At 35.3% G+C, this 13942-nt stretch overlaps 1 protein-coding gene across 21 annotated transcripts in view; it reads right to left on the minus strand.

Annotated features, from left to right (window-relative positions):
* Positions 1-13942, minus strand: part of PPIP5K2 (diphosphoinositol pentakisphosphate kinase 2) — a 79975-nt gene that overhangs the window by 22743 nt on the left and 43290 nt on the right. For all 21 annotated transcript variants that reach the window (XM_082620630.1, XM_082620627.1, XM_082620621.1 and 18 more), the window contains exons 20-23: positions 5029-5156; positions 4334-4448; positions 517-624; positions 311-427 (exon numbers count right to left, since the gene is read on the minus strand). In XM_082620630.1, the coding sequence (XP_082476756.1) occupies positions 311-427; positions 517-624; positions 4334-4448; positions 5029-5156 (468 nt within the window). The remainder of the gene's footprint in view (positions 1-310; positions 428-516; positions 625-4333; positions 4449-5028; positions 5157-13942) is intronic.

Here is a 13942-nt window from a genome sequence, read left to right on the forward strand (position 1 = left end):
CAGTAATTCATAACAAGTGCTTAGCACAGTAAAGAATGGATTAGTCCTCAAGTAGGACTTGAGGACAAAAATTATAGTTATCCATTCTAAGTACTGATCTTAAAAATCCAAAAAATCTAGAGAAAAGATAAAATATAAAATTCTAATATGCATAAAAATGTTGTCTACCCAAATCATACTTCAAGAAATTTAAACCATCTTGCTACTTAGTTGAGATAAGAAATATAGTACATAATAGAAAATTCTTAAAGAAACCTCATTTATATTTAGAACTGTAGTAACTAAGCAATGAAAATTTCATCTTCATTACCTCCCTTGAAGCTGGTCTATATCCATAGCCAGATGGTAAATTTTTGTCTTCTTCGCATCCTTTGGCTCCTGGACTAAAATGTAATTCAACATGAAAGCGTTCCTCAGAGGAAAGATCCTAAAAAATATTACAGAACACTTTCAAAATGAGAAACTTCGAATTATTTATTTACCTCTGGTAACACATGCAAATCAAGACTCTGTTACCTTGTTAGGATCCTCATAAAGCATGATAACAATCTGAGTCATGTAGTTGAGTTCATTGACAACATTTAAATAATCCATAGCTCGTTTCCACTGTTCATCCTTTGATTCCTGAACAAAAGGTAGATGGTAAGCATTTTCTCATATTATGTTACTTTAAAACCACTTTATTTTCATTATGGTAATTTGTTTAATCCTGATTGATACCACACAAATGAGGTGAATACTTAATACTCAACGAGCTTATATATACTCAACAAGCTTTGTTCTACTGCCACCACCCTAAGTCTAAACTACATCACCTTTCTTTAGATCACTGTGATAGCTCCCTAAATGGTTTCCTCATATCTACTTCTACCTATCTATTGTCCACACAGCAACCAAAGCCATTCACTTCCCTGCTTAAAATCTTTTAATGGCTTCCCAATCCTCTTAGAATCCTCAAGGCATGGCTCTCCAAACTTATCTGTTACAATTTTATCCATCACTCACTATTATGCTCCAATTATAGGCTTTCTCTCCATTCTTACATCTTCTATGTTCTTTCTACCTTATAAAATAAGTGCAAGAAAGTTAAAAGGTGACCACATAAGAGATGTATCTCTCTTCCCCTAAAACAATTCCATCATCACTAATGGATATATAAGCTCTTGCCTTGCTAATTAAGGGTCATTTTTTTCTCTATTTCTTTTATTAAAGCTCCACTAATCCTCATATGTATGCAAGGGATGCCACTTTGCTATTCTGTTAAGGAATAAAAAAGAAATAAAAACAAGAACATATGAATTGGAAAATTTGATGGGAAAAGAACACTTACATAGTCTTAGGGTAACTCTGATAATAACTATTCATCAAGGCCCAATGATAAGAGAAATTAAGAATCAGGAGACATATACCAAATCTTCATACATTTCACTGAGTGCCCTTTATTTTAAAAAGTACAAAAGAAAACAAAGTTGAATTCATTTTCATTTTCTTTTAAAGATTATTTTCTTATAGATGTGCCTAAATGTATATGCCAATATATACGTAGAAAAAGTTTTTTAATTCTTATTTTTTGCCAGTTTGGAGATGGCTGAAAAGATATTTTTGATATATAATAGAAGTGACCTTGTATTCTAGATAATCTGTGGTTTGAGTGTACTGAGAAAGAAAGGGGATATTAAAATTTCTAAGTCTGTGTGGTTATCACTTCCACTGCCAATCTCTAAAACAAAATATCACTTCCACTGCCAATCTCTAAAACAAATGCAAACAAATGTTTGCATTTGTTTTAGAATGCAAAAACAGATGTTTTATTTTTTCACATATAAACTTCCTGGGAATCTTATTAATAGCCACTGCTTCAGCCATCATTAATATGTTGGCTTCCCAACTCTGTACCTTTAACCCAAACCTCTAGCCTTACATATAAACATACTACTGGTTATCTTCACTTGACTAGCCTACTAGTGCCTCAAATTCAAGCTATCTAACCTCATGACTTTCCTTCTAATGCCTGATACTCCCCCAAGTGTTACTTATCAGTGAATGATGGGTAATTTTGTAGATGATCCTGTTAGAAATATGGGAACCTTTCTTGACTCTCTTTTCTTTCTTACCTTCCACACCTGTAAGCAAAGAAAGGGCCTCAAGGAGAGTGTTGGTGAAAGTTAAAATGCCTCAAAAAGAGAGTGTTAGTGAAAGCCTGAAAGGGCACTGAGGAGGTTGTTGGTGAGGGACTATAGGAAGGTTAAAAAAAAATGATACTGGAAACTACAGGAAAAAGAACCCTTGCTAGGTAGTGGCATAAAGTGTAGAAACACTGTAGCCTGCAGACAGTGGAACTCAATGAGCTAGCTACCAAAAATTCCAGGAAAAATTCTCAAAAGGCCACCAAGATTCTTCTCACGGCCTGTGATGAACTATGAGAGGAGGGAGATAAACCACAGGGAAATGGTTAATTAAAGGAGCCAAGACTTGCAGAGTTCAGAAATAAAACTGTTTCTCATTCCTAGCCTCTCTAGAGAGCAAAAAATGCTATAGTTAAAAAGTGGCTTCCAGGAAGAACAGAAACACAGGAATCTGTCATGAAAACATGGGTGTGATTGTAAAAACACTTGCTAAGACTTCAGAAAGATTTAAGGCTCACAGACCTTTCAAAGACGCAAAGACTTTCTCAGGATTATACTAGCATGTCTCTCAGATACTCACTATTAAGCAATAAGGACTGCTGAGTACTATCCCTCAGTAGACACAGAGGGAGCCCAATGTAGAAATGGGCTTATTCTTAAGATTTGTGGGTGTGAACTGTTTAATAAAGTAGATTATAAATTACTCCTCTTTGTTTTGTTTTTTAAATTATACCATCTTGAACTAAAAATAAACAGACCTTTGGATCCCCAAACTTCCTTGGACAGGAAGCAGGTTAAAGAAAACAACTTAGCTGCAAATGTAAGCTACTTTTTATGGAAAAGAAAGGATGACCTAGATGAAGCAATCAAGAACCCAAAGTATGAAGCCATGAACCATTATAAACAACTCCCTGGCAGTATGACAGAGCCCTAATTAAGGAATGAGCAGTAAGTACCTAGGCAGATTTCAAAATTGCTATGGACCAGTGACCATGGTGTACCTTCTGCCTTCCCCTCTTTTGAAAAAGTTATCTACAGCAGTTATTCTATGCTTATCCCACCACTGTATGTCGAATGTATGAAGGACAGACAATTGGTATCTTCAGTTCATAGGTCTTTGAAATGAGATTGAGTTCTCTTGAGCACTCAAGGAGCTCTGTCCAAGGAGTCCCATCCACACTTGGACCTGATTTAGATAATGAGATCCTGGATGTCAAGTTTATGCTATAATAGATAAGCCTGAGGGAATACTGGAGGAGAGATTAAGTGAATTTTGCATGAGGGAGAAATATGGATTGTGTGGGTAACGGACATACTGTGATAAGACTCTGTTTTCCAAATATGGCCACCAAAATACATCCAATCCCAAGTATTCATCTTACAATGAGTAAGTGACAGTGATACTCCACTCATCTAGTAATATGGGTCTATTCCCCACCCCTTGAACCTGGATGGGCCTCTGTGACTGCCTCCACCAAAAAAGCTCAGCAGAAGTGATACTACATAACTTCATAAGTTAGGTCATAAAAATGCTTTGTGCTTGCTCCTTGCTCTTTTAGGAAGTTCACTTTTGGAACTCAGCTGCTATGTTCTGAGGAAGCAGGTCACAGGAAGAGGCCATTGTAGGTATTCTTGTCAACAACCCCAGCCAAGGTCCCACGTGACAGCCAGCGCATCAAGCACCAGACATGAGAAGAAAGTTGTGAGAGGACTTGAGCCCGAGCCACTGTCTGACTGCAACCTCACAAGAGGCCCAATGCAAAACTGCCTGATCACAGTCAGCCTTTAAACCATGAGAGAAAAAAATAAAATGACTGTGGTTGTTTTAAGGCAGTAACCTTTGGTATGATTTATTACATAACAGTAAATAAGACTCACAATGTCCAACCAAACACCAAGTACTATTGATTCTAACCCCTAAATAATGCAAATTCATCAGCTTCTCTTTATCTCACTGCCACTGGCCTGTAACATCACCTACAATATTTTGTATTATTGTTTGCTTAAATGGATCTTCTCCAAAGGGAAGAGAACATGTCATTATCTCCAACATCTAGCAGAGTGCTTGGTATACAGTAGACCCTTGACAAATGATGGTAAATAATGAATTATTAAAAACTGCACAGTAAAAAATGGTGTTAGTGATTCGATTACAAATTCAATAACACATGTTTGTTAAATAGATTTATATAACTTATTCTACTTACATCACATAAGGCACCATAGCGAAGAATAGACAGTAAAGAATGCACATGACTTTCACTGGTGAAATATAATCTGGTACGGACGTGACGTTCAGGTGACAGAACACCTCTGGAATACCTAAAGTAAGGAGCAGACGGTGTTAAAACGTAACCATGCAGTTAAAACTTAATGAAATTATTTTGTAAAATGGAATTTAATCTTACTAGAAACAAAAGAACATAGTAAGCAAATCTATCACTCTTCCAATCACAACTGAGGCGTTATCTTAGCAGGTATTCCTCTAACATGAAGATAACTGGAAATAACTGGGACCACGGAGATTAGTCAAAGAAGCATTAACATTAGTCAAGTTCACTGTAAACAGGTCATTTAAGCACCTTTATTAACAATGAAAGAGGTCATAGCACTAAAGAAGCTCACAGATGTTAATGCTGCTGAATGAGAATGATCACTGATGATCATATGTGAATGATAACACACATCTTCTTTCCCTGTTTGCCTCAGTTTTTTCTCCAATTTGGAGCCAAAAAGAACCTTGGTTGGAAGTTAACTATTAGAAATACCTAGGTAATATTTATGTCCACAGTGTGCCAAGTGATACACTCCTGATTTAGCCATAGGAACATTAAAAAGTAATTAGATTTGAAGAATGCAAAAACAGATGCCTATAGACTTAAATACCAGTACAGTCTCTTACACAGGATGGAGTTTATTTACAGTGTCATCATCTTGTGTCCTTTGAAGATCTGAGCGAATTTTTCTAACTAGAGGAGTACAGTAGCCTTTGGCAATCTCCAGTTTTTCAGCTTTAGTTATACCATATTCCTGAGCAGAAAATACACAACATTAGAAAAAGGGTATAATAATAAAGAACTCCAATAAAGGTACTACTAAATTTAAGAATTTTAGTGAGCAACAAGTATTTTTATTAAGCCTCTTTTGAACATTATACAATGTTCCTAGTTTACATTTCTGCAACTTCAAGTACACTATTCCCCAAAGTATTGAGTGTAATTAGAAGAATTTTTTTTTTGGTGGAAATGAAAAAGAAAGTAATTTCTAAAGAGAATAGGATGAATGGATGAATGTAATCTTTATGAACAGTATTCAACTCAATCAGGTTTTAAATGTAGAAACAACCCTAAAAGAAAGATGGATTAAGGGCACAAACACTAAAGCACAGAACAAATAGTCAATAAATGTACAGAAATATAAATTGAAACCATGAAATTTTTGTCTATTTGAATGTCAAAGATTAAAAAGGTTAACAAATTATTTAAAAGCCTTTGGCAAATACTGTAAAAGTTTTAACTAGTGGTTAGCCAAAAATGCCATGAAATTATCAAAGTTAATGAGCTCTATAACCATTATAAGTTAATTAAATGAGGAATTACAATCCAAAGTGTTAAGAAAACATAGTAATTGTAAGAAATATAATAAAAATTACAGTTCAAAGGGGTACATGAGAAAATGACCTGATATAAGAAAAAAATCTGTGATGTGTGTGTAGATGGGAAGAGAGGGTATAAGAGGAAGAGGGCAGAAAGTGGGGTGGGGACAGAGGGAGGCAGGGACAGAGAGGGAAAGAAGGAAGAGTAGAGAAGAGGGAAGAAATAGGCACACTCTCTCCCTCCAAGTTCCTTCTGGGATACCTGTATTTAAAGGCTACTTCCTGTTACCAGGTACTTCCCAGATGGCAAAACTTTAGTATGCATAATAAATCTCAAAACTGCCTAATGAAGAAAAGGCTGATTGATTAGATGGAAGACGTATGAAAATGGAACCTCTTGGGTCATTTACCTTAAACACAAATAAATAAATAATCTCACCAACATAGATGACTGTGAAATTGGTATGAAAAAAAGAAATATGTATGCAATTGTGTATGTATGTGTAAACAAAAGGAAAATGTTGAAATTAAAATCATCAAAGGAAATTTTTCTGTTGTTATTAGCAAGGTGTAATGAAACAGGCACTCTCATACACTGCTGGTCTGTAACAAAACTGGTAAAAGAGTTCTGGAAATCTTCTTGATTGTATGTAGAAGACATATGCATAAGGAGAGTGAAAGAAAGTAAAAGAATCCACATTTCCAAATGTCAGAAATTGGTTAAACAGTTATTATTACATCACATCATTCAGCCATTAGGAAAAATGAAGTATATTTAGCTTTACTGATTTGGAAAAAATTTCTTGATGCCAAGAAAAAAAATCAGGTTATAAAATAGTATGCATTTCCTGGTTTCATTTTTGCAAAGAATACATTTGTTATATATACGAATTTATGAAAAAAATTTTATCCATGAATTTATGGGAAAAGGCCTTTTAGAATTTTCCAAAACAGTGAAATGTTTTTCTCTAGTTGGTAATGGCATACTGATTTATTTTTTGGCTATATCTATATTTTCTAATTTTACAACAAAGATATATTACTTTCATAATAAAAAAACCTTTCCCTTCAAAACAGTGACATATTTTGTAGAGCTGAAAAAGCAAGCTGCCACAACCAACTAGGACCAAATAATTAATTGTTAGATACCCAAGTTCTCTTATAATATTTCTGCCATAAAAAGAACTGATTAAAATAACAGATGAAGATATGTGAAAGCTTATTATGTGGTGATATTTAATGAGTATCATTGGACTTTATATTGCAAATGCTATTATAAAGAATCCTCTGCATTTCATAACACAATCACCAAAGAAATGATCTTCAAACTTCAATAAATGTGTGCCATCTCAATTAAGACTCTTAATAACAAATATAATCTTTAGATGTTCTTATCTTCCATCATACCATTGAGGCTCTTTTACTATTTACTTAATTTACTGAGGTAACATTGGTTTATAACATGTCTCATGCGAACATTGTATTTTGACTCCTGTATAAACTACAGTATGCTCAACACCAGAAGTTGTTTCTACCCATCACCATACAGTTTATCCCCTTTACTCAATTCACCCCCTTTCCCTTCTGGTAATTGTTCATTTATTTAAAAAAAATTTAATATTTCACACTTGAGTGAAATCATATAGTATTAGTTTTTCTTTGAATGACTTATTTATCATAACACCCTCAAGGTCCATCCATGTTGCCACAAATGGCAAGATTGTATCTTTTTTATGTATTCCATTGTATTATATATACTACTTCTTCATCCATCCATTCATCAATGGGCACTTCCCATATCTTGGCTATTGTAAATAACGCCACAATGAACAGAGGGTGCATGTATCTATTCGAATTAGAGTCTTAATATTCTTCAGATACATACCCAGAAGTGGAATACCTGGATCATAGGGTAGTTCTAGTCTTAATTTTTTGAGGAATCTCCATACTGTTTTCCATAGTGGCTGCACCAATTTACATTCCCACCGACAGTGTACCACACTTTTTTCCACATCCTGTCCGGTACTAGTTATTTCTTGCCTTTTTGATAACAGCCATTCTAACAGGCCTGAGGTGATCTCTCACTGTGGTTTCGATTTGCATTTCTCTAATAATTAGTGATGCTGAATATCTTCTCATGAGCTTCCTGGCAATCTGTATGTCTTCTTTGGAAAAATATTTAGCTCCTCTACCCATTGTTTAATCAGGCTGTTTTTTTGTTGTTGTTGAGTTGTATGAGTTCTTCATATATTTTGGATATTACCCCCAAATTGAATATGATTTGTAAATATCTTCTCCCATTTGGTAGGCTGTCTTTTCGTTTAGTTGATGATTTACTTTACTGTACAGAGCTTTTTAGTTTGATGTAGTCCTATTTGTTTATTTTTGCTTCTGTTTCCCTGCCCAAGGAAACATATCCAAAAAGATATTGCTAAGACCAACTTCAAGGAGCATACTATGTTTTCTTTTAGTTTTATGGTTTCAGGTCTTACACTCTAGTCTTTAATCCATTTTGAGTTTTGTGTATGGTGTGATATAGTGGTCTAGTTTCATTCTTTGGCATATGGCTGTCCAGTTTTCCCAATACTATATTGAAGAGACTATGCTTTTTCCATTGTATGTTCTTGGCTCCTTTATCATAAACTAATTGTCCATATATGTGTGGGTTTGTTTCTGGGCTCTCAATTCTGTTCCATTCATCTACATGTCTGCTTTTCTGTCAATATCATATTGTTTTGATTACTACAGCTTTGTAGTATAATTTGAAATCAGGGAGTGTGATAACTCCAGCTTTGTTCTTTTTTTCTTAGGACTGCTTTGGCTATTTGGGGTCTTTTGTTCCATATAAATTTTAGAATTTTTTGTTCTATTTCTGTGAAAAATGTCACTAGGAGTTTGATAAGAATTGCATTAAATCTATAGACTGCTTTAGGTAATATGGTCACATTAACAATGTTAATTCTTCCAATCCACGAGCATGGGATATCTTTCCATTTCTTTGTGTCTTCAAATTCTTTCAACAATGTCTTACAGTTTTTAGGGCACAGGTCTCTTATTACCTTGCTTAAATTTATTCCTAGGTACTTTATTCTTTTTGTTGAGATTGCAAATGGGGTTTTCTTAATTTCGTTTTCTGTTAGTTTGTTGTTAGTGTATAGACACGTGGCAAATTTTTGTACGTTGATTTTATGCCCTGCAACTTTTCTGTATTCATTACTTCTAACAGTTTTTTTGAGGACTCTTCAGGGTTTTCTAAACATAAAATCATATCATTGCCAATAGTCACAGTTTAACTTCTTCCTTTTCAATTTGGATCCCTTTTATTTCTTTTTCTTGCCTAATTATTCTGGCTAGGACTTCCAATACTATATTGAATAAGAATGGTGAGAACGGGCATCTTTGTGTTGCTCCTGATCTTAGAGGGATAGGTTACAGTTTTTTCACCATTTAGGGATTTAGGAATTCTTTCAGCTTCATGAACTTGTATATCCAGTTCCATACCCAGATTTGGGAAGTTCTCAGTTATTATTTCTTTAAATAAACTTTCTGTTCCCTTCTCCCTCTCTTCTCCTTCTGGGACAGCCAGCATCCTGATGTTGCCCTTCCAAATAGAATCAGACAGTTCTCAAAGAATTCCCTCATTTTTTTAGATCTTAATTCTCTCTCCTCTCCTACCTGTAGCACTTCTATAATTCTATCTTCAAGCTCACTAATTCTCTCTTCCATATAGTCTGCTCTATTTCCAATACTTTCTAATGCATTCTCCATTTCATTTCTTGAATTCTTCGGATCCAAAAATTTTTTTTTAAATATCTTTTTTGGAGTATAATTGCTTTACAATGGTATGTTAGGTTCTGCTTTATAACAAAGTGAATCAGCTATACATATTTTTAAGAGTTTTTTTGGTCTCTTTGGTAAAGTATTTCTTCTATTCACTCATTTTATTCCTGAGCTCACTGGACTACCTTTCTGAGTTTTCTTGAAGCTCACTGAGTTTCTTCATGATAGCTTTTTTATTTTATTTTTTTAATGATAGCCATTTTGAATTCTGTACCAGTTAGTTTGCAATATTCCATGACTTTAAGTTTGGTTTCTGGGGAACTGTCATTTTCTCTTTGTGATACTGTGTTACCGTGGTTCTTTATGGTGTTTTATGCTCCTCTGCTGGCACATTTGAAGTGTGAAGAGTTTTCTTCTTTAAGTAAAGCGTTTTTTTTAACTTGGTTCTCACAATTCAACAGATTAGTATTTAGAGGCCTTTTTTCTCTTTTCCAGTAGGTTGCACTATAGCTCAAGCTTTTGGTTTTTCTTACATGAGCTGCCTTTGGTCATATTTGAGAAATAGACACTTCTGACACTCCACCACACCTGCTAAGAGTTGTTACCTGGTGTGCTCATTGTCGCTATTGTGCCTCCAGGGTCATTGGTGCCTTGTTGTTGCTGGTGGTGCTGGTGTCGTTGCCTAGGGCACCAGAAGAGGAGGCGCCTCCACGGTGCTCAGGGTCTCAAAGGTTTTAGGCTCCGCCATTACAAGGGGACCAATAAGGTGGAGGAGGGAGCCAGGGTCACAGGTACCCCTGCCGTGTCCAGGATTGTAGCGTTCAAGGGCACTGCCACTACGGGCAGTTGCAGGGGGTAGTGAGAGCTATGGGGACCTCCCTGGCTGGGGTTGCAGGCCCCACTGTCACTAATGCCCGGTTCCCTGTGGCCATGGGTGCCACTGAAGCTGAGAGGCTGGAATCGTGTGCGCCACTGCTCCTGGGTTCTCTGAGGCTGCAGGATCAGCCAACTGTGGCTACGAGTCTGGGATCACAGGTACCACCTGTACTGTTCCCCTGGTTCCACCTCCTCTATATGTTCCAGTCCAGCCACTTTCAGGTATACAGATGTATGGAATTTTGTGGCATCCTGGTGTGTTGAGCAGAGGCACCTTTGTTGAGTTATGCATGTTTTACTGTTGTAGATTGAAGGGGAGAGACATAGGGAGCATGTCACACCACCATGATGCTGATGTCATATTCCACTGTGATTATTTTTAAGTACCATTTTTTTTTTTTTGGCCACGCTGTGCGGCTTGCAAGATCTTAGTTCCCCGACCAGTGATTGAACCCAGGCCCTTGGCAGTGAAAGCACAGAGTCCAAACCACTGAACCGCCAGGGAATTCCCAATTTTTAAGTATCATTTGTAAATCAGGGCTATTTTCTGAGCACTGAGGCTAAAAAGTTGATTTCATCACAGCAAAAATACCTACCATAATTAAAACTATTAATTCTCAAAGTAACTAAAAAATCATGTTGATCATACTTAAGCTTACATATGATTAGAATTACATAATTCACACAGCATAGCTATAAGAATTAATGCAATGTAAGAATGAAAATTGATTTTTTGGAGACATAGCAGAACACATATACATTTTTCCTGAAAAGACAGCAATACTCTCTTAATCTAGTCAAAATATTACATTATTTGACTAAGTCATCAAGTCTCTAAGCTTGAAATATTCTTTGTCAAGTAAACGTGCAAATTTCTCATTTTTTCCATTACAAATTACAGCTTTATTACAATTACTATAAATATGTTTACAATTTTAGTTATCTGTTCAGTGACTGAAAATACCTAAATCTTGTCCATGGAGACTAAAGTAACAAAGCAGAATATTTACTTTACTGAATTCAACAGTTCTTTAAAAAGGAAGAAATCCCAAGTTTCTGCCACAATAAGGAAAGTCAAACCAAAAAGTTAGGGAGGTAAATCCCAAGTTGTCCTCTCCTCAGTTTATAATCTTGGAACTCGAGGAAAGCATAATAAAAAGACCTTTGTTTTTAAAGTTATAAAATTACCAAAATTTAATTATGAATTGAACAAAACTAAGACTGATTCCTGGAAGCTTGGGCATAATATTGTCCAAAGAGCCCTAAGACTTCAAAGATAATTTATCCAAGATAAATAATTGGAGATGTCTTCAAATAAGTTCTCAGACTGTTGAGAAAATCTAACCTAATTGCATCATAAGACAATTACTATAAGTGAGACTGAGAATAGCTGAGCATGACAGATAAGTTGAGTGATACAAATGATGTCTCAAATCTTTCCTAACCATCTCTAATCTTTAGTGTTTCTTCTAATTATAATGTTTTAAGAAAATTCATTATAAAAATTTAAGTTACAAGGAGATGGTGGAAAATTTCTTCAGCTATGTAAGTAATGTACCTAAAATACAGACACTATGTAAGTAGGAAAAATTATCATCTAAAACTCATTAACACTTAAGTTTTCTTTTGAGCCCAACTCTTAGAAACAAACTTTTCATTCCCAATTCTAGAATGTTTAGTATACATAACTGAGAAAGAAGAGGCTTGATATTAAATAAGCCATTTAACAACACAGACATGATTATGCTAATAATCATTAGTGTATTTATTTAGCCACTGAGTAGGTGAAACATTCAGATATACTGAAAGCATACCTTGAAAAATGCATATAGCTACAATAAATATTTTAGAGGGTCACATATTTACAGCCTATCTGTTAAAAGTATACTTTGAAATAATCTTCATTGTAAGAATAAGTACAACTAAGATGCACTGAGCCTGGAATAATGTCAAAGCAATCCAAAATGATGAAAAAAAATCAGTCTTATGTATGCTTCCAATGCAAACTAATTACATGCTTACCAGAATTAAGAGTAACCATTCTTTCTCAGATTTATTAGTAAGTAAAATTTGAATGAATTCTCTACCTTGAATTTCATAACAAAGATGGATGTTGATTTAGTAACTTTACCAAATGAGTTATAATGAAATCAGTGTTAGTTCTATAATATCTATACCATGTAGCTAAAATCGAGTTCTGCAGAATTTAGTGTGCTCATTTTGATGTTAGTCTTAAAATATCTTATCTGTTATAAAAATACAACTTTTTATTGTGTAAAATAAAACCTCTTTTGCGAATAAAACTACTATTTAGCAAATGAAAGATGTTGTCAGAGACTAAGTCCTTGTTTTCTAAGTCTATGTTTCTTATAGTGAGGCCCAAAGACATATTCTTGCAGTATGAGATATTTTTATCCTCTTTTAAGGAGAATTTATTTGCAAATCACTGATTTATACAATATACTTAAACCTGTCTACATCACATACACTGACCAAACAAATAAATAGTTGTTCTTTCATGCTGAAAGAATAAGCTAAACTTTAACATGTACACAAATACTTATAGGTAAGTTGTGCAGCCTGAATTCCCAGTTTTTCAAAGTCTCCAGTTTTTCCTGGATATTCTGTGAATATTAGGAAAAGGACACTGAAGTATATATATATATTTTTTGCTGCGTTGGGTCTTCATTGCAGTGCATGCATTTCTCATTATGGTGGCTTCCCTTGTTGCAGAGCACAGGCTCTAGGCATGTGGGCTTCAGTAGTTGCAGAACGCAGGCTCAGTAGTTGTGGCTTGCGGGCCCCAGAGCACGCGGGCTTCAGTAGTTACAGCACATGGGCTCTAGAGCACGTGGGCTTCAGTAGTTGTAGTGCGCAGGCTCACTAGTTGCAGCTCGTGGGCTCTAGAGCACAGGCTCAGTATTTGTGGCACATGAACTTAGTTGTTCCTCAGCATGTAGGATCTTCCCGGACCAGGGATCAAACTCATGCCCCCTGCATTGGCAGGTGGATTCTTAACCACTGTGCCACCAGGGAAGTCCTGAAGTATAGTTTTAATTGTAGTAGATTTACAGTATTGTGCTGGTTTCAATTGTATAGCAAAGTGATTCAGTTATATATTGGGTTGGCCAAAAGGTTCGTTTGGGTTTTTCTATAACATAAAAACCCGAACAAACATCTTGGCCAATCCACTATTTTTTCAGAGAATTTTCCATTATAGATTATTACAAGATATTGAATATAGTTCCCTGTGCTATACAGTAAATCCTTGTTGCTTATCTATTTTATGTATAGCAGTGTGTATCCCATACTCTTTATTTATCATTCCCCCTCTCCCTTTCCCCTTTGGTAACCGTAAGTTTGTTTTCTATGTCTATGAGTCTGTTTCCACTTTTTAATATAGATTCATTTGTATTATTTTTTAGATTCCACATACAAGTGATATCATATGATATTTGTCTTCCTCTGACTTAATTCACTTAGTATGGTGCTCTCTAGGTCCATCCATGTTGCTGCAAATGGCAATATTTTGTTTTTATGGCTGAGTAATATTCCACGGTGTGTG

Source organism: Mesoplodon mirus (assembly GCF_964341445.2).
Source record: "Mesoplodon mirus genome assembly, chromosome: 5".
Lineage (NCBI taxonomy): Eukaryota > Metazoa > Chordata > Mammalia > Artiodactyla > Ziphiidae > Mesoplodon > Mesoplodon mirus.